Source organism: Bolinopsis microptera, chromosome 5 (genome assembly GCF_026151205.1).
Source record: "Bolinopsis microptera isolate Bmic1 chromosome 5, MBARI_Bmic_1.0, whole genome shotgun sequence".
NCBI lineage: Eukaryota > Metazoa > Ctenophora > Tentaculata > Lobata > Bolinopsidae > Bolinopsis > Bolinopsis microptera.
In genome coordinates, this window is record NC_087076.1 from 683,072 (window position 1) to 703,667 (window position 20,596).

Consider the following 20,596-nt stretch of genomic DNA (forward strand, 5'->3'; position numbering starts at 1 on the left):
TGGATGAAGAAGGGCTGCTGTCCGAGATCTCCATATAGCGGACATTAAACAGCAGCGAGCAAGAGAAGAACTTGTTTGCTCTTAGTAAGATAAGAATATCCTAAGGCGTTTTATACCTCGCAAGAGGTTTAAAACCCCTGCTGCATCTGTCGGACCCCTAATGGATAGTGATGAACCAGCTCCCAGTCTGTCCAGCCACTAATGAGTAATAGCTTACAGATCAATATGCGAGTGTCTTTCAGTGACCCCAAAAAGGCAAATCTAGCCGAAGTCCGGACGTCCAAGGTCATTGAGCAACTCAGGACATCGACTTTAATGAGCAAGATATCCTCGACGCCATCAAAGGCGATGAATCGTTTCTCAGCAGTCGGACCTGACAAGTTCCCAGTCCTAATCCTCAAGGAATGTGGGAATTGTCCCTGGCTCCTGTGATAACCAAGCTTTGGAAAGCTTCGCTAAGCTCTGGTGAAATAGCTACAAATTCAAGAACCAGAGTATTATCCCCCTTTTTAAAAAGGGGAAAAGTCGATTGCTGCCAACTATCGACCGGTATCTCTAACATCCAACCTCATAAGATGTTCGAGAGGGTCGTCCGCGCTAAGCTGGTTGACTACATTGTAGCTCAAGACATCATCAACCACGATCAACACGGCTTTCAAGCTGGAAGAAGCTGTCTTACTCAACTTCTTCACCACGTCCAAGACATCATGGATGACTTAGATCGAGACGAAAATGCTGATATTCTGTATCTTGATTTCAGCAAAGCCTTCGATAAGGTAGATCACGCTATACTATTGAAGAAGCTCCATATGTACGGTATCCAGGGCAACGCTCACCGCTGGCTGGAAGCTTCCTCAGTGAAGAACCCAACATGTCGTTGTCGATGGTATTGAATCTCTCGTCATAATGGTGCTAAGTGGGGTACCACAGGGCACTGTGTTAGGCCCACTGCTATTTATTTTGTATATCAACGACCTGTTCCAAGTTGTAAAGGATTGCAAGGTAAAAGTGTTCGCTGATGATTCCAAGCTCCACAAAAACATCAGCTCCCCGTCCGACTGCAAATGTCTCCAGGAAGATCTCTATGCAGTAGTGCGATGGGCAGTAGCAAACAACATGGAGCTAAACGAAAGTAAGTTCCAACTTCTCCAGCATGGTAAGAACCCTGAGCTAAAGAAACCCTACATTCTACCATCTGGTGCATCGATATCTTCTGATGATGTCGTGAAAGATCTCGGTGTGTATGTTGACAGTGATCTCTCCTGGCGTCATCACATCACAAGAAAGTCCTCTGAGGCAGCGAGCAAAGCTGGATGGGTACTGAGAACTTTCTCTACCAGAAACAAAGACACGATGATGATGCTCTTCAAGACATACGTCCGCTCTATTAAGCTATTACCGAGTATTGTTGTGCTCTCTGGTCACCTCACCTGCAGTGTGACATAATCATGATTGAGTCGATCCAACGCCTCATTCACTGCGAAAATAGCAGGGATACAAGCATCTTAGCTACTGGGAGCGCTTGAAGCAACTTGATCTCTACTCCCTACAGCGCCGCCGCGAGAGGTACATGATCATCCTTGTCTGGAAAATTTACTACGGTGAGATTCCCAACAGTGTAAACATTACTTTCCAACACTCTCAAAGAAGAGGAGTTACATGTCTCGTCCTCTTGGCGGATCAAAATACAAAAGCATCAACACCATGAAGTTCCATTCTTTCCCTTCAGTGGCCTCTGCTTTGTATAACGTTGTGCCTCACGACATCAAGTCTATCCCAACCTTGCCAAAATTCAAGGCAGCACTTGATCGCTTTCTCCATACCGTCCCCGACACCCCTCCTACCCCTGGATATACAGGGGCTAATGGCAATTCAATCTTGGAATGGGCTGTGAGCAAGACATGATAACGGAGACACCGGTGGTGGAGACGCAAGATGTCTTGGCCCTGGGCGTGCTAGCCCGAAACGAACCCAAGGTACCCAAGGTAGGTATCCCCCCTCCTCCCCTCCCTCTCTCCCCCTCCCCCCTCCCTCCGGCCCCTCCCCTCCCCTTCCCACTCCCTCCCCCCTCCCCCTCCCCCCTCCCTCCTCCCCCCCCTCCTCCCCCCTCCACTCCCTCTTTCCCCACCCCTCTTCCATCCTCCCTCCCCCCACCCCTCTTCCCTACTCCCCCCTCACCCCCCCTCCCTCCCACCTCCCCTCTTCTCCCCTCCCTCTACCCCCTCCGCTCTCCCTCACCCCTCCCCCACTCCCCCCTCTCTCCCTCACCGCTCTCTCCCCTCCTCCTCCACCCCACCCCTCCCTACCACCTCCTCCCTCCCTCCTCCCCCTCTCCCCTCCCCCTCCCCTCCCTCCCATCTCCCCACTCCCCCCCTCCCCTCCCCCTCCCCTCCCCCTTCCCCTCTCCCCACACCCTCCTCCTTCCCTCCCTCCTCCCTCTTCCCCTCCCCCCCACTTACCCTCCCCCTCCCTCTCTCTCCCCTCCCCTCTCCCCCTATCCCACTCTCCCTCATCCCCTCCTCTCTTCCTCCCTCCCCTCATCCCCTTCCCATCTCCCCCCCGCTCCCTCGCCCTTCCCCAATCCCCTCCCCCTCTCCCCCCCCCTCCCCCTCCCTCCTCTCCCCTCTCCCCCCCACCTCCCTCCCTCTCCCCTCTCCCATCGCCCTCACGCTCCCCTCCTCCTCACCCCCTCCCCCTCCCCCCCCCTCCCCCCCCCTCCCCCCTCCCCCCCCCCTTCCTCCCTCTCCCCCCCCCCCTCCCCTTTCCCCCCCCCCCTCCCCCCTCCCCCCCTCCCCCTCCCCTCCCCCTCCCCCTCCCCCTCCCCCCCCCTCCCCCCCCTTCCCCCCTCCCCCCCCCCCTCTCCCCCCCTCCCTCCCCTCCCCCTCTCCCCCCCTCCCTCCCTCCCCTCCCTCCCCCTTCCCTCTCCCCCCTTCCCCCCCTCCCCTCCCCCCCCCTCTCCCCCTTCCCTACCCCCTCCCCCTCCCTCTCCCTCTCCCTCTCCCTCTCCCCTCCCTCCCTTCTCCCCTCCTCTCCCCTCTCTCCCTCTCTCCTCCTCCTCCCTCTCCCTCCCTCTCCCTCTCCCTCTCCGTGTTGAAAACACGTGCCACTTTGTGCGGCTAATAGATACAATACCTTATTAGCTACTCATGAGTTTTAGTACTAAACATTATTATTGTATGATTTTCTAGTTATTAAACAATAAACATTGCTAAACTTTCTTCACACTCACTTTAATTAAATCACCCCGACCACCTACCGGACACACTGTTCTCACATTTCCTCTGTTACTGTTAGTTACTACTCTGTTACTGCTATAGTACTGTTCTTGAAGAGTACCCCCCAATTCCGTGTTCTGTTACTAATGAAAAGAGGTGTCCACTTGGATCAGAGAGTTAAAAGATACATTGTAACTGTCGCTATGTGTTCTTGTGTGGTGCAGTAACAGATTACTGGGAATATAGTGTTCCTAATTATCTTATTAAATGTAAAATCACGTGGTATGACGTGGTATCACGTGGTTATGTGTGTTATAAACCTGCTCTTGTGCACAATAAAGTTCGTGATAAAACCCAGATTTACCGTGGACCCAGATTTACCGTGGCTTTTGCCTTTCCCCCCAAACTCCGCAGTAAATCTTATAATACGGAAGGAAGCTCATAATTTTAAAGTTGAATCTAGCTTCATTACAAAAATCTATTTTACATCAAATTTTTGTTGTAAAATACCAAGCCAAAAAACACACGTGTTTTCTCTCTTTTTACTTGAAATGCATGTTGAACACTACGTCACATGTACACTATCAAGTGTGGGAGAACACGTTGCAGCTTGTAACTTGTTGTGCTACTTGTCGCTAATAAGAAGTACAAGATATCTAAATGTGTACTAGGTTGTGTATAATAATGTGAGACTACAACCAATCTGCAGGTGGTAGCTGGTTTCCCTCTCCCTCTCCCCTCCCCTGGTCCTTTCTAACAATTCCACCTAACTTATTGTAAAGTTTTAAAATTTCATTTTTTCCTTTTCACCCTTTTGAAAAAAGGCAATAGTGAAAGGTTACGAATGGAGGTTTTTGCAGAAAAACGTGGATTTTGGAGAACGAGATAGGTGGGTTTAAATATGTCGTGTGTTCGTTCGTTACCATGCAACGAAAAAGTTGGGCGCGCGCGAGGATTGCTTGCGGAGATGTGATGTATAGATAGCCTGTGATCTATGAATGCGCGGCGCGACTGTGTATATGATGCATGTAATGTATAATATTACTATTAGGTAATACACCCAATTTGTACGTGGCACGCGTAGTGTATTGATGTGTACACGAGTATATATAATTGATTCACGATGTCAATCCTTCGCAGCTCGGTGAGGCACAGTGGTGCATCTCGCCGATCTACCGAAGGTAGAGAAGCGTTGGTTGCGAGAAGCGTTGGTTGCGAGAAGCATTATTTGATGCGCGCGCGACCCAGTAGTGCATCGCGCTACAAATATATAATAGTTTACCTTTGCTGATAATTTCTTGAATTACAGATACAAGTTAAGTTCTACGGCAATTGAACTGAATTTCAAGTGTTTCCCGTATTTGATGCATAATTGATCAATATTATTATCATGAAGATTGAAGTGAGCTGATTGGAGCTTATAGTTATACTTAAATTTATAGTAAATGTGAAATGGAAATCTAGCGTCCGCCAAAACGAAACAACGGGCGCAATTCTTGTTTTAATGTTTAATAACCTGGAATCTTCAATCTTAACTTTTAAATTTTCTTATCGTAAATCGTTGATTTTATCAAGTGACACTAATTGTGTAACTCCTTGTTTGGGCATCACGTGACACTAGTTGAAGCGGTTTAGCACACCTGATTAGTGTGGATCTACTTGTAGAGCTAGTGGTATCACAGTAATCGGGGGTATACATTGTGTGTCACGTGATACTGTGCTCTAAACACATAAAACAAACAGTGTGTTACTATGTTTACACTGTTACTCTCAGTTATCAGCGTTACACTGTTACGCTGATAACTGGTATTACGTAAGATAATTTGATAATTATCGGTAATTAGTAATTAATTTGATTCACTTGGAAGAAACTGACATCAACACGGTCTCCCTCCCCATCACGACTTACCAAAGGTCGTAACTTGAACTAAAAAACAGAAAAACCACGATGTACCGCGGGGTTTGGGGTAATAAGGAAATGGCTGCGGTAAATTTAACTGTAATCCCTAAAAGAACATACCGGAAAGTTTCAGTCTGAATAATTGGGCACCATTTCCGTATAAAGCAGTAGTCTTAGTTCACTGACTACAGTGAAGAAGATGAGACGGGTGAGGAGGTTAATCGCAGTCACGTGTTTAAAATGGATAACTAGCCTTTACTGTTAATCAAAGTTTAAACTGTTACAAAATATGTAAAAACGGATACGAAACTAATATGTACACCAAATTTAATACGGTCTGTATTGCGCGATGAAATATATTGTGTTAATGTTTGCGCTCGCTACAATTTCTTCACGAGCGCGACGCGCGCAATCCGTCTTATCTGCACAGTGCTGCTCTTATCTGTGCTCCCGGCCCACTATTAATCGCTCGATCGAGCGTGCTAATATAAAGCGTGCTAATATATAATCACTCTACAGTCGATCCTCGAGATTTTCTAACGATCCATGACTCAAAGTGCCTAAGGCATAAAAAAATTCAAGGACAAGGGTCAGCAATCAACGAGTTTTTTTGTATATGGTAGCTGTAGCTTGCGAGCGAACTATTATATATTTGACACAATCTGCAACCGACCACCCCTTTCGATTGCGCAGCGGCCGGTCGGCCGCAAAAGGGGTTGCCTTTTGCGCGATGCACTACTGCGCCGCGCATCTTCTCTCAACCACTTCAGTAGATCGGCGAGATGCGAAGGATTGACATCGTAAATCAAACGCTTCGCGTGCAAGAAAGGTATGCAACGTGTAGCAAGTACTATTAATTGACGATGTCAATTCATCGCAGCTCGGCGAGGTACAGTAGCGCATCTCGCCGATATAGCGTTGCGAGAAGCATAATTGAGTGCGCGGCACAGTAACGCATCGCGCTACAACAAGTACTATATATTAGAGGTCATGATCTGCAGAGTTGTGATACAACAGTCAATTGAATGTCATGACCTCTTATAGAGTGTTGTTTCACAACACTTGCAAGTGTTGTGAAACAACACTCTATAAGAGGTCATGATCTGAAGTGTTGTGATGCAACACTCAATTAAAGGTCGTGATACAACCGCTCCTACTAAATCGCTCGCCCAAATTTTAAGAAAATTCTTGTGAAAAGGCCTTTTGGGTATGAAATTGATCTGGATCGGTGTATTTTTGGAAAATGCTTCCCTGGAGAGTTATGGGCAAAAAACCGTTTTGGTCACGTGACAGGCTAGTAAAACATGAATTCGATTGTTTAGGGCTCGGGTTAGGGTTAGGGTTGTGGTAAGGGTTATGGGTAGCTTCGGGGTTATGGTTAGGGTTAGGGTTGGGATTAGGGTTTATGTAAAACCGTTTTGTACGGCTGCAAAACCATAAAAACTAAAGTCACGTGAAATTTTTGGGCGAGCGAATTAGTAAGAGCCTGATACAACACTCAATTAAAGGTCATGACATCAAGTTTTGTGAAACAACACTGTATTAGCTAGGTCTTAATTAACGATGTCAATTCATCGCAGCTGATCGGCGCGGCACAGTAGCGCATCTCGCCGATCTAGCGTTGCGAGAAGCATAATTGAGTGCGCGGCGAGGCACAGTAACGCATCGCGCTACAACAAGTACTATATATTAGAGGTCATGATCTGAAGAGTTGTGAGACAACACTCAATTAGAGGTCATGATCTGAAAAGTTGTGATACAACACTCTATTAGAGGTCATGATCTGAAGAGTTGTGATACAACACTCAATTAAAGGTCATGACATCAAGTTTTGTGAAACAACACTCTATTAGAGGTCATGATCTGAAGTGTTGTGATACAACACTCTATTAGAGGTCATGATCTGAAGTGTTGTGATACAACACTCTATTAGAGGTCATGATCTGAAGAGTTGTGATACAACACTCTATTAGAGGTCATGATCTGAAGTGTTGTGATACAACACTCAATTAAAGGTCATGACATCAAGTTTTGTGAAACAACACTCTATTAGAGGTCATGATCTGAAGAGTTGTGATACAACACTCAATTGAAGGTCATGACATCAAGTTTTGTGAAACAACACTCTATTAGAGGTCATGATCTGAAAAGTTGTGATACAACACTCTATTAGAGGTCATGATCTGAAGAGTTGTGATACAACACTCAATTAAAGGTCATGACATCAAGTGTTGTGATACAACACTCTATAAGAGGTCATGATCTGAAGTGTTGTGATACAACACTCAATTAAAGGTCATGACATCAAGTTTTGTGATACAACACTCTATTAGAGGTCATGTCCATGATCTGAAGAGTTGTGATACAACCTCTAACAGTCAGAACTTTTCAGACCTCGATCTCTAATGCACTGTTTTGATATTTCTGCTCCTTAAAGTTTTATCTTAAAGGATAATTGAATCGTTGGTCAAACCGACTTCTCTTTAATAAAGCATCCAAACTCAGTTCCGTAGTAAAGCGTAGAACCACGAGTCTGAGTGCTAGCTCTATTATGACTGTCTCCTGACGATCTCCTCCCGGCTGGACACTTGACACCGCCCCATTGGACCCTGGGGCCCACGTGTTCCCTCTCCACTGCCCTATTCGTAGAGAGGGTGCGAGAAACTTATTTAGCGTGTAACTCTAGATGCATTTATAAGGCGCAGAGGAAGGCATATAGCTCATATAGTGCGGACTATTATGGTATCAAGTAACACCCTCAAGCCAGATTGACAGACTTTCTCACTGTTTTTGAAGCTGAGTTAGGAGCTAGTTCTATTTTGTGATTGTGTCATGGTTATGGAACATTTTGTTACACCTTTTCTAGGCATACCCTTTCCAATGCAAGCTTCTTCCGAGGTTAGTTTATCGGTTGTAAATAATAAACATGATAATATGCAGTTTTAATTATTATATTGTCATAAATGATTCATTTCGTTATCGCACACAGATCAATTATAGCTGAATTAAGCTAAGTTCGATAAAATGTTTTGTTAATAATACGTAATTTTACCTGAAACATGTGCATTAAGTCTAATGGCCCAAACAACATTAACTAATAACAACTTATATTGCAGCTCCAAACTCCTTCCCACGGCTCAAACAAAGTGTCCTCCTCCAAGAACAGTGACAGTCGCAAGAACTGCAGAAAGAGGAGAAAGTTGAGCGGGATAAAAAGGATCTCAGCTACAACCCGGGAGAGGAGCAGAATAGAACACCTCAACTGCGCTTTTATCACGGTAAGTTAGTACTCCGTTCAGCTCGTCACGGTAAGTTAGTGTTCAGCTCGTCACGGTAAGTTAGTACTCCGTTCAGCTCGTCACGGTAAGTTAGTACTCCGTTCAGCTCGTCACGGTAAGTTAGTACTCCGTTCAGCTCGTCACGGTAAGTTAGTACTCCGATCAGCTCGTCACGGTAAGTTAGTACTCCGTTCAGCTCGTCACGGTAAGTTAGTACTCCGTTCAGCTCGTCACGGTAAGTTAGTACTCCGTTCAGCTCGTCACGGTAAGTTAGTACTCCGTTCAGCTCGTCACGGTAAGTAAGTTCTCCGTTCAGCTCGTCACGGTAAGTTAGTACTCCGTTCAGCTCGTCACGGTAAGTTAGTACTCCGTTCAGCTCGTCACGGTAAGTTAGTACTCCGTTCAGCTCGTCACGGTAAGTTAGTACTCCGTTCAGCTCGTCACGGTAAGTAAGTTCTCCGTTCAGCTCGTCACGGTAAGTTAGTACTCCGTTCAGCTCGTCACGGTAAGTTAGTACTCCGTTCAGCTCGTCACAGTAAGTTAGTACTCGTCATTTTGCGATAACGATTTTATCAATATTGATCTATAAGCTGTAGATGTCTCGCTTTATATATAGTTAAAGATAGATGGCTATAATAATAAAACTAATAAATTGTACCAAGATTTTCCTGGTTCTAACTAAGTTCTGATAGGAGGCCGAACAAATGAAGTTTGATGAGATTAGCTGGCTAGAAATAAATGTAGATTGTAGATATGTCCACATTGACAGACAGACAACAATTACAGCTGCGGAGTCGTATCCCCACTCAGCCCTCTGATGTGAAGTTAACAAAGGTTGAGACCCTGCGGCTAGCTATGAGCTACATGATGCACCTGGAGAAGCTTCTGGGGGATATTTCAGAGCAAGAGGGTACAGGCAGCTCCGAGGTCTCATCCACTTCGGAGATCAAGACATCGCGGGTTTGTGGTTTTATATTAGTTCACTCTAATTACTTATAAAGTATTAGCTAGAGGTATCAACTAAACGTAACTGGTGCTGATAGTAATGACTGAAAGCAGTGTGAGGAATGAGTGGCCCTGAATGAGTGCTAACAACTACTCACCTCAGGAGGACGGAGTGGCGTGTCCCCGGGTAGTTAGAGTCTACCCCTCCTACCCTGTCCACTCAGAACACTCGTGACACGTGGTGTGACGTCATGACACGTGGTGTGACGTCATGACACGTGGTGCTAACAACTACTCACCTCAGGAGGACGGAGTGGCGTGTCCCCGGGTAGTTAGAGTCTACCCCTCCTACCCTGTCCACTCAGAACACTCGTGACACGTGGTGTGACGTCATGACACGTGGTGTGACGTCATGACACGTGGTGCTAACAACTACTCACCTCAGGAGGACGGAGTGGCGTGTCCCCGGGTAGTTAGAGTCTACCCCTCCTACCCTGTCCACTCAGAACACTCGTGACACGTGGTGTGACGTCATGACACGTGGTGTGACGTCATGACACGTGGTGCTAACAACTATTCACCTCAGGAGGACGGAGTGGCGTGTCCCCGGGTAGTTAGAGTCTACCCCTCCTACCCTGTCCACTCAGAACACTCGTGACACGTGGTGTGACGTCATGACACGTGGTGTGACGTCATGACACGTGGTGCTAACAACTACTCACCTCAGGAGGACGGAGTGGCGTGTCCCCGGGTAGTTAGAGTCTACCCCTCCTACCCTGTCCACTCAGAACACTCATGACACGTGGTGTGACGTCATGACACGTGGTGTGACGTCATGACACGTGGTGCTAACAACTACTCACCTCAGGAGGACGGAGTGGCGTGTCCCCGGGTAGTTAGAGTCTACCCCTCCTACCCTGTCCACTCAGAACACTCGTGACACGTGGTGTGACGTCATGACACGTGGTGTGACGTCATGACACGTGGTGCTAACAACTACTCACCTCAGGAGGACGGAGTGGCGTGTCCCCGGGTAGTTAGAGTCTACCCCTCCTACCCTGTCCACTCAGAACACTCGTGACACGTGGTGTGACGTCATGACACGTGGTGTGACGTCATGACACGTGGTGCTAACAACTACTCACCTCAGGAGGACGGAGTGGCGTGTCCCCGGGTAGTTAGAGTCTACCCCTCCTACCCTGTCCACTCAGAACACTCGTGACACGTGGTGTGACGTCATGACACGTGGTGTGACGTCATGACACGTGGTGCTAACAACTACTCACCTCAGGAGGACGGAGTGGCGTGTCCCCGGGTAGTTAGAGTCTACCCCTCCTACCCTGTCCACTCAGAACACTCGTGACACGTGGTGTGACGTCATGACACGTGGTGTGACGTCATGACACGTGGTGCTAATAACTACTCACCCCAGGAGGACGGAGTGGCGTGTCCCCGGGTAGTTAGAGTCTACCCCTCCTACCCTGTCCACTCAGAACACTCGGAGTACGGGTCCTGGAACCCTCAGTACGGACTCCCTGTCCGACCTATCCCTACCATGGACTCTCATTTCATCCTCAAAAAGGGAGACAAGAACTAATCCGCTTCACAGCTAATATTTTAGATGTTTTGCTGGTTTAAATCAATTATTAATACAATATATTTATTTATCAAATAGACTTACATAATTTACTTGATTTTCATTTCATTATATTATTGTAGTAAATTACCTTACATTTTAAGATTCATCCTCGGTTTAAAAAAAATTTCCTCTGAAGCTCTTAGGAAACATAACAGAAGGGAATTATTAGTTCTAATACTTCCTTAGATCCTTCAGTTTATGGGTGTTTCATGTTTATAACGATCATTTATTTGAACGTTTATAATTTTATAATGGCGTAACGTCGCAGGATTAAGTTTAATGTTATATTTAATTTTATTAAATCGTACGCTATTTACATTGTCCGTTAATTGATCGTTTTACTTTTATAAATTCCATCCCAGTACCAAAATTAATGACTCACGTTCTCTCCTTCTTAAGGTACCGTTCATATATTGTCCCACAATGCAGATCCATCTTCATATATTGTCCCACAATGCAGATCCATCTTCTTATATTGTCCCACAATGCAGATCCCTCTTCTTATATTGTCCCACAATGCAGAACCCTCTTCTTATATTGTCCCACAATGCAGATCCATCTTCTTATATTGTCCCACAATGCAGATCCATCTTCTTATATTGTCCCACAATGCAGAACCATCTTCTTATATTGTCCCACAATGCAGAATGCAGATCCATATTCTTATATTGTCCCACAATGCAGATCCAACTTCTTATATTGCCCCACAATGCAGATCCATCTTCTTATATTGTCCCACAATGCAGATCCATCTTCTTATATTGTTCCACAATGCAGATCCATCTTCTTATATTGTCCCACAATGCACATCCCTCTTCTTATATTGTCCCACAATGCAGATCCATCTTCTTATATTGTCCCATAATGCAGAACCATCTTCTTATATTGTCCCACAATGCAGATCCCTCTTCTTATATTGTCCCACAATGCAGATCCATCTTCTTATATTGTCCCACAATGCAGATCCCTCTTCTTATATTGTCCCACAATGCATATCCATCTTCTTTTATTGTCCCACAATGCAGATCCCTCTTCATATATTGTCCCAAAATGCAGATCCATCTTCTTATATTGTCCCACAATGCAGATACATCTTCTTATATTGTCCCACAATGCAGATCCCTCTTCATATATTGTCCCACAATGCATATCCATCTTCATATATTGTCCCACAATGCAGATCCCTCTTCATATATTGTCCCACAATGCAGATCCCTCTTCTTATATTGTCCCACCATCCCTCTTCAGCACAGTCTAGACTGCAATATTGTTATTGTGAAGAAATGAAACTAATGCAAACATTTCCAAACCCCCTGTACCTTACAAGCAAATAGAACTTAATAATTAAGGTCTATAGATTTTGCTACTATAACTTCTTGACGAAGTTATCTTACTATATATAAAGCGAGACGATAGTTTTCCGTGCCATTTTACTGACACATGACTTGCGAAGATAAGATGAAGTATTGACTGAAAATTTAATCACTGAGTTACCTTTTCTGTAGTAAATTGTGTAGGGTTAACTTCATTGTTAGTGGTATTTAGATATATTAAGGTGCTAGATGTGATATAATTGTCAATAGTCAGACTGAGACTCTGTATTTAAGAGATTTTGCCGATGTTCTCACTGGTTTCTTCCCGCAAAAGTTCGGCAAAACTTTTGTAGGAACTGACCAAACTGGAACCAGTCCAGCTTTAACGCGAACTTAATTGAAATTGTTTGTCCTTTCCAAACCCAGTTCTGTAGTAAAGCGTAGAACCACGAGTCTGAGTGCTAGCTCTATTATGACTGTCTCCTGACGATCTCCTCCCGGCTGGACACTTGACACCGCCCCATTGGACCCTGGGGCCCACGTGTCCCCTCTCCACTGCCCTATTCGTAGAGAGGGTGCGAGAAACTTATTTAGCGTGTAACTCTAGATGCATTTATAAGGCGCAGAGGAAGGCATATAGCTCATATAGTGCGGACTATTATGGTATCAAGTAACACCCTCAAGCCAGATTGACAGACTTTCTCACTGTTTTTGAAGCTGAGTTAGGAGCTAGTTCTATTTTGTGATTGTGTCATGGTTATGGAACATTTTGTTACACCTTTTGTTGGCATACCCTTTCCAATGCAAGCTTCTTCCGAGGTTAGTTTATCGGTTGTAAATTATAAACATAATATGCAGTTTTAATACTTATATTGTCATACATAATTAATTTCGTTTTATCACACACAGATCAATTATATGTATATTCTTAATTCCCCCTTGCAGTGCCCCTCCCACCCCCCTCCCCCCCCCCCCCCCCATTTGCGGCCTAAACTACAATAACTTCCACTCCATACTCCCCCTCCTAAACTACAATAACTACCACTCCAGACTTCCTCCCCGCCCCCTCAAACTACAATAACTTCCACTCCAGACTTCCTCCCCCTCCTCCTAAACTACAATAACTACCACTCCAGACTTTCTCCCCCCCCCCCCCTTCCCTAAACTACAATAACTTCCACTCCAGACTTCCTCCTCCCCCCTCAAACTACAATAACTTCCACTCCAGACTTTCTCCCCCTCCTAAACTACAATAACTTCCACTCCAGACTCCCCCCCCTCCTAAACTACAATAACTTCCACTCCAGACTTCCTCCCCCAACCCCCTTCCTAAATTACAATAACTACCACTCCAGACTTCCTCCCCCCCTCAAACTACAATAACTTCCACTCCAGACTTCCTCCCCCTCCTCCTAAACTACAATAACTACCCCTCCAGACTTTCTCCCCCCCCCCCTTCCCTAAACTACAATAACTTCCACTCCAGACTTCCTCCTCCCCCCCTCAAACTACAATAACTACCACTCCAGACTTCCTCCCCCCCCCTCAAACTACAATAACTTCCACTCCAGACTTCCTCCCCCTCCTCCTAAACTACAATAACTACCACTCCAGACTTTCTCCACCCCTTCCCTAAACTACAATAACTTCCACTCCAGACTTCCTCCTCCCCCCCCCCTCAAACTACAATAACTACCACTCCAGACTTTGTCCCCCCCCCTTCCCTAAACTACAATAACTTCCACTCCAGACTTCCTCCTCCCCCCCTCAAACTACAATAACTTCCACTCCAGACTTCTTCTCCCCATGGCTCAAGCAAGGTGTCCTCCTCTTCTAAGCACAGCAGTCGGAAAAATTGCAGAAAGAGGAGAAAGTTGAGCGGAATGAAGAGAATCGCTGCTACCACGCGAGAGAGGAGCAGAATTGAACACCTCAACCTAGCGTTCATCACGGTAACCTAGCAACATCACGTGTTACCTAGCGTTCATCACGGTAACCTAGCAACATCACGTGTTACCTAGCGTTCATCACGTGTTACCTAGCGTTCATCACGGTAACCTAGCAACATCACGTGTTACCTAGCAACATCACGTGTAACCTAGCAACATCACGTGTAACCTAGCAACATCACGTGTAACCTAGCAACATCACGTGTTACCTAGCGTTCATCACGGTAACCTAGCAACATCACGTGTAACCTAGCAACATCACGTGTTACCTAGCGTTTATCACGGTAACCTAGCCCTTTATTCAGGCTGGGTTGAAATCAAAAGGAGTTTAGATATTAGACTTCTACTTTAAACTTCTAGTTGGGCCAATATTATAGCTCGTGAAATTATGGTTAAAGATTGGGCCAATATCTCGTGAACGATCGTTTAGTTGTTCTCGAGTAATAAGACGCACAATGCCTTATACAAATTATTATTTGTTTCCAATTATCAAATAAAGGAATTATCCTTCAAGGTTTGCACTTAAAGGGTGAGTAAAGTCAAATTTAACAGCTGTTTTATATACCTTATCGGCCCTAATTTGGCTGGCGCTAATTTGTTCGACCTTCAACTGGACCTTCAAAAAAACGTTTGCAGTATTATGGATTAGTCAGCTTATTTGTAATTACTTGCCGTATCCGTATAAATACAAATTTTAAATAGCTAAAATTTGTAAAGTCAAAACTTTTCCGGTCCAAATTTGGCTGGCCAAGAAGTCCAAAGTAGCTGAATTTCGCCAAATGAGTGCCGATTAGATTATCTGTGAATATGTCCACATTGACAGACAACAATTACAGTTGCGGAGTCGTATCCCCACACAGCCCTCTGATGTCAAGTTGACAAAGGTTGAGACCCTGCGGCTAGCTATGAGCTACATAAGTCATCTGGAGAAACTGGTGGGGGAAATTTCAGAGCAAGAGAAAGGGAGTATTGGGAGTTCAGAAGTTTCATCTACTTCAGAGATCAAGACCTCACGGGTTGGTAATTTCAACATTGGAGATTTACCCTAGAGATTAGCCCTGGAGACTAACCCTAGAGATTAACCCTGGAAATTAACTCTGTAGATTAACCCTGGAGATTTTCCATAAATATTAGGGAAGGCCTCACGGGTTAGTGATTTCAACACTGGAGATTTTCCCTGAAGATTAACCCTGGAGATTAACCCTGGAGACTATCCCTGGAGATTAACCCTGAAGATTAACCCTGGAGATTAACCCTGGAGATTAGCCCTGGAGATTAACCCGGGAGATTAACCCTGGAGAATAACCCTGGAGATTAACCCTGGAGACTAACCCTGGATATTAACCCTGGAGACTAACTCTGAGACTAACTCTGAGACTAACCCTGGAGATTTTCCCTGAAGATTAACCCTGAAGATTAACCCTGGAGACTAACCCTGGAGATCAACCCTGGAGATTAGCCCTGGAGATTAACCCTGGAGATTAACCCTGGAGATTAACCCTGAGACTAACCCTGGAGACTAACCCTGGAGATTAAACCTGGAGATTAACCCTGGAGACTAACCCTGGAGACTAACCCTGGAGATTAACCCTGGAGATTAACCCTGGAGATTAACCCTGAGACTAACCCTGAGACTAACCCTGGAGACTAACCCTGGAGACTAACCCTGGAGATTAAACCTGGAGATTAACCCTGGAGACTAACCCTGGAGACTAACCCTGGAGATTAGCCCTGGAGACTAACCCTGGAGATTAACCCTGGAGATTAACCCTGGAGATTAACCCTGAGACTAACCCTGGAGATTAACCCTGGAGATTAGCCCTGGAGACTAACCCTGGAGATTAACCCTGGAGATTAACCCTGGAGATTAACCCTGGAGACTAACCCTGAGACTAACCCTGGAGATTAACCCTGGAGATTAACCCTGGAGACTAAACCTGGAGATTAACCCTGGAGACTAACCCTGGAGATTAGCCCTGGAGACTAACCCTGGAGACTAACCCTGGAGATTAACCCTGGAGATTAACCCTGGAGATTAACCCTGGAGATTAACCCTGGAGATTAACCCTGAGACTAACCCTGGAGATTAATCCCGGAGATTAACCCTGCAGATTAGCCCTGGAGACTAACCCTGGAGATTAACCCTGGAGATTAACCCTGGAGACTAACCCTGGAGATCAACCCTGGAGATTAACCCTGGAGATTAACCCTGGAGACTAACCCTGGAGACTAACCCTGGAGATTAACCCTGAGACTAACCCTGGAGATTAACCCTGGAGATTAACCCTGGAGATTAGCCCTGGAGACTAACCCTGGAGACTAACCCTGGAGATTAACCCTGGAGATTAACCCTGGAGATTAAGCAATGGATTATATCACCTCTACTTGACTAACTGTTAATGAGCATTTTAACTGATAAATTATTGCTGGAAACATACATTAGAAAATTTAAACGTAACTGGTGCTGATAGTGATGACTGAAAGCAGTGTGAGGAATGAGTGGCCCTGAATGAGTGCTAATAACTACTCACCCCAGGAGGACGGAGTGGCGTGTCCTCGGGTAGTTAGAGTCTACCCCTCCTACCCTGTCCACTCAGAACACTCGTGACACGTGGTGTGACGTCATGACACGTGGTGTGACGTCATGACACGTGGTGCTAACAACTACTCACCTCAGGAGGACGGAGTGGCGTGTCCCCGGGTAGTTAGAGTCTACCCCTCCTACCCTGTCCACTCAGAACACTCGTGACACGTGGTGTGACGTCATGACACGTGGTGTGACGTCATGACACGTGGTGCTAACAACTACTCACCTCAGGAGGACGGAGTGGCGTGTCCCCGGGTAGTTAGAGTCTACCCCTCCTACCCTGTCCACTCAGAACACTCGTGACACGTGGTGTGACGTCATGACACGTGGTGTGACGTCATGACACGTGGTGCTAACAACTACTCACCTCAGGAGGCCGGAGTGGCGTGTCCCCGGGTAGTTAGAGTCTACCCCTCCTACCCTGTCCACTCAGAACACTCGTGACACGTGGTGTGACGTCATGACACGTGGTGTGACGTCATGACACGTGGTGCTAACAACTACTCACCTCAGGAGGACGGAGTGGCGTGTCCCCGGGTAGTTAGAGTCTACCCCTCCTACCCTGTCCACTCAGAACACTCGTGACACGTGGTGTGACGTCATGACACGTGGTGTGACGTCATGACACGTGGTGCTAACAACTACTCACCTCAGGAGGACGGAGTGGCGTGTCCCCGGGTAGTTAGAGTCTACCCCTCCTACCCTGTCCACTCAGAACACTCGTGACACGTGGTGTGACGTCATGACACGTGGTGTGACGTCATGACACGTGGTGCTAACAACTACTCACCTCAGGAGGCCGGAGTGGCGTGTCCCCGGGTAGTTAGAGTCTACCCCTCCTACCCTGTCCACTCAGAACACTCGTGACACGTGGTGTGACGTCATGACACGTGGTGTGACGTCATGACACGTGGTGCTAACAACTACTCACCTCAGGAGGACGGAGTGGCGTGTCCCCGGGTAGTTAGAGTCTACCCCTCCTACCCTGTCCACTCAGAACACTCGTGACACGTGGTGTGACGTCATGACACGTGGTGTGACGTCATGACACGTGGTGCTAACAACTACTCACCCCAGGAGGACGGAGTGGCGTGTCCCCGGGTAGTTAGAGTCTACCCCTCCTACCCTGTCCACTCAGAACACTCGTGACACGTGGTGTGACGTCATGACACGTGGTGTGACGTCATGACACGTGGTGCTAACAACTACTCACCTCAGGAGGACGGAGTGGCGTGTCCCCGGGTAGTTAGAGTCTACCCCTCCTACCCTGTCCACTCAGAACACTCGTGACACGTGGTGTGACGTCATGACACGTGGTGTGACGTCATGACACGTGGTGCTAACAACTATTCACCTCAGGAGGACGGAGTGGCGTGTCCCCGGGTAGTTAGAGTCTACCCCTCCTACCCTGTCCACTCAGAACACTCGTGACACGTGGTGTGACGTCATGACACGTGGTGTGACGTCATGACACGTGGTGCTAACAACTACTCACCTCAGGAGGACGGAGTGGCGTGTCCCCGGGTAGTTAGAGTCTACCCCTCCTACCCTGTCCACTCAGAACACTCGTGACACGTGGTGTGACGTCATGACACGTGGTGTGACGTCATGACACGTGGTGCTAACAACTACTCACCTCAGGAGGACGGAGTGGCGTGTCCCCGGGTAGTTAGAGTCTACCCCTCCTACCCTGTCCACTCAGAACACTCGGAGTACGGTTCCTGGAACCCTCAGTACGGACTCCCTGTCCGACCTATCCCTACCATGGACTCTCATTTCATCCTCAAAAAGGGAGACAAGAACTAATCCGCTTGACAGCTAATATTTGAGATGAATTTAACGGGTGTAATCATTCATTTATTCGTTATCCATTCTGATGAATTTTTTTGAATTGATTTTTAAAAATCCATTTTTATTGTTCAAATTCACTTAAATTAACTATTTAACTTGAAAGTTTAAGCATTAGGTGATGGAGTTTTAAGTTCGTTTTAAATATTTGCGATGGTAAACCAGTGTGATGAATTATTTCTAAACGTGTTTTTATTTAGGGGTAATTTTTAGTTGTTTTAGCGAAAAATTGTATGATTGAGCTTAAAATTGATCCGAGTTAGTTATCGAATCTCTAAAATCCCAATTTTGGTAGACTTGCCACATCTGATTGTTAATTTCTTAGTGTACACCTCTCTAATCCGTCGCTCTTTGTCTACATTAAAGTGATTCAAGCTCAACAGGTAGAGGGTGCATGGTGCTCTCTGATTATTCATCTCCCTCTCTCCCCTCTCTCCCCTCTCTCCTGTACACCAGTACACTGCTCTTTTGTACACTAGACCTTTAACGGCCCTTAATTGTTGGAACTTAGCTCTCTCCCGCAGCTTATAACACTGAGATAGCGTTAGAAAGAGAGCAAGGTCTAACACTGCAGCCCATTAGGATCAGGGCTAATCCTCGCTTAGTTTTTATTGTAGACGTTTAGGGGCTCCTGCCTTGCCGTGCCCTGCCTGGTACACAGTTCTAGTACACAGTTCTAGTACACAGTTCTAGTACACAGTTCTAGTACACAGTTCTAGTACACAGTTCTAGTTCACAGTTCTAGTACACAGTTCTAGTACACAGTTCTAGTACACAGTTCTAGTACACAGTTCTAGTACACAGTATTAGTACACAGTTCTAGTACACAGTTCTAGTGCACAGTTCTAGTGCACAGTTCTAGTACACAGTTCTAGTACACAGTTCTAGTACACAGTTCTAGTGCACAGTTCTAGTACACAGTTCTAGTACACAGTTCTAGTACACAGTTATAGTACACAGTTCTAGTACACAGTTCTAGTGCACAGTTCTAGTACACAGTTCTAGTACACAGTTCTAGTACACAGTTCTAGTACACAGTTCTAGTACACAGTTCTAGTGCACAGTTCTAGTACACAGTTCTAGTACACAGTTCTAGTACACAGTTCTAGTACACAGTTCTGGTACACAGTTCTAGTACACAGTTCTAGTACACAGTTCTGGTACACAGTTCTAGTACACAGTTCTAGTACACAGTTCTGGTACACAGTTCTAGTACACAGTTCTAGTACACAGTTCTAGTACACAGTTCTAGTACACAGTTCTAGTACACAGTTCTAGTGCACAGTTCTAGTACACAGTTCTAGTACACAGTTCTAGTACACAGTTCTAGTACCCAGTTCTTGTACACAGTCCTAGTACACAGTTCTAGTACACAGTTCTAGTACACAGTTCTAGTACACAGTTCTAGTACACAGTTCTAGAACACAGTTCTAGTACACAGTTCTAGTACACAGTTCTAGTACACAGTTCTAGTACACAGTTCTAGTACACAGTTCTAGTACACAGTTCTAGTACACAGTTCTAGTACACAGTTCTAGTACACAGTTCTAGTACACAGTTCTAGTACACAGTTCTAGTATAAATAGTTCTAGTACACAGTTCTAGTACACAGTTCTAGTACACAGTTCTTGTGCACAGTTCTAGAACACAGTTATAGTACACAGTTCTAGTACACAGTTCTAGTGCACAGTTCTAGTACACAGTTCTAGTGCACAGTTCTAGTACACAGTTCTAGTACACAGTTCTAGTACACAGTTCTAGTGCACAGTTCTAGTACACAGTTCTAGTACACAGTTCTAGTACACAGTTCTAGTACACAGTTCTGGTACACAGTTCTAGTACACAGTTCTAGTACACAGTTCTGGTACACAGTTCTAGTACACAGTTCTAGTGCACAGTTCTAGTACACAGTTCTAGTACAC

The 20,596-nt window shown here is 45.9% G+C and overlaps 4 protein-coding genes across 4 annotated transcripts in view; 2 read left to right on the forward strand and 2 right to left on the reverse strand.

The window, feature by feature from the left end:
- The window catches only part of LOC134815899 (cilia- and flagella-associated protein 53-like), an 889,273-nt gene that overhangs the window by 527,490 nt on the left and 341,187 nt on the right, over positions 1 to 20,596 (reverse strand). The gene's annotated exons all lie outside the window — the stretch shown is intronic.
- LOC134815896 (probable ubiquitin carboxyl-terminal hydrolase MINDY-4) overlaps positions 1 to 20,596 on the reverse strand; it is a 623,521-nt gene that overhangs the window by 256,009 nt on the left and 346,916 nt on the right. The gene's annotated exons all lie outside the window — the stretch shown is intronic.
- On the forward strand, positions 7,825 to 11,306 carry LOC134814854 (helix-loop-helix protein 2-like). Its single transcript, XM_063823153.1, has 4 exons — positions 7,825 to 8,013; positions 8,232 to 8,393; positions 9,180 to 9,353; positions 10,771 to 11,306. The coding sequence occupies exons 1-4, from the start codon at positions 7,948 to 7,950 to the stop codon at positions 10,933 to 10,935; spliced, it is 567 nt and encodes a 188-aa protein (XP_063679223.1). The 5' UTR covers positions 7,825 to 7,947; the 3' UTR covers positions 10,936 to 11,306.
- On the forward strand, positions 12,918 to 18,840 carry LOC134815276 (transcription factor 15-like). Its single transcript, XM_063823788.1, has 4 exons — positions 12,918 to 13,109; positions 14,084 to 14,242; positions 15,076 to 15,255; positions 18,468 to 18,840. The coding sequence occupies exons 1-4, from the start codon at positions 13,044 to 13,046 to the stop codon at positions 18,630 to 18,632; spliced, it is 570 nt and encodes a 189-aa protein (XP_063679858.1). The 5' UTR covers positions 12,918 to 13,043; the 3' UTR covers positions 18,633 to 18,840.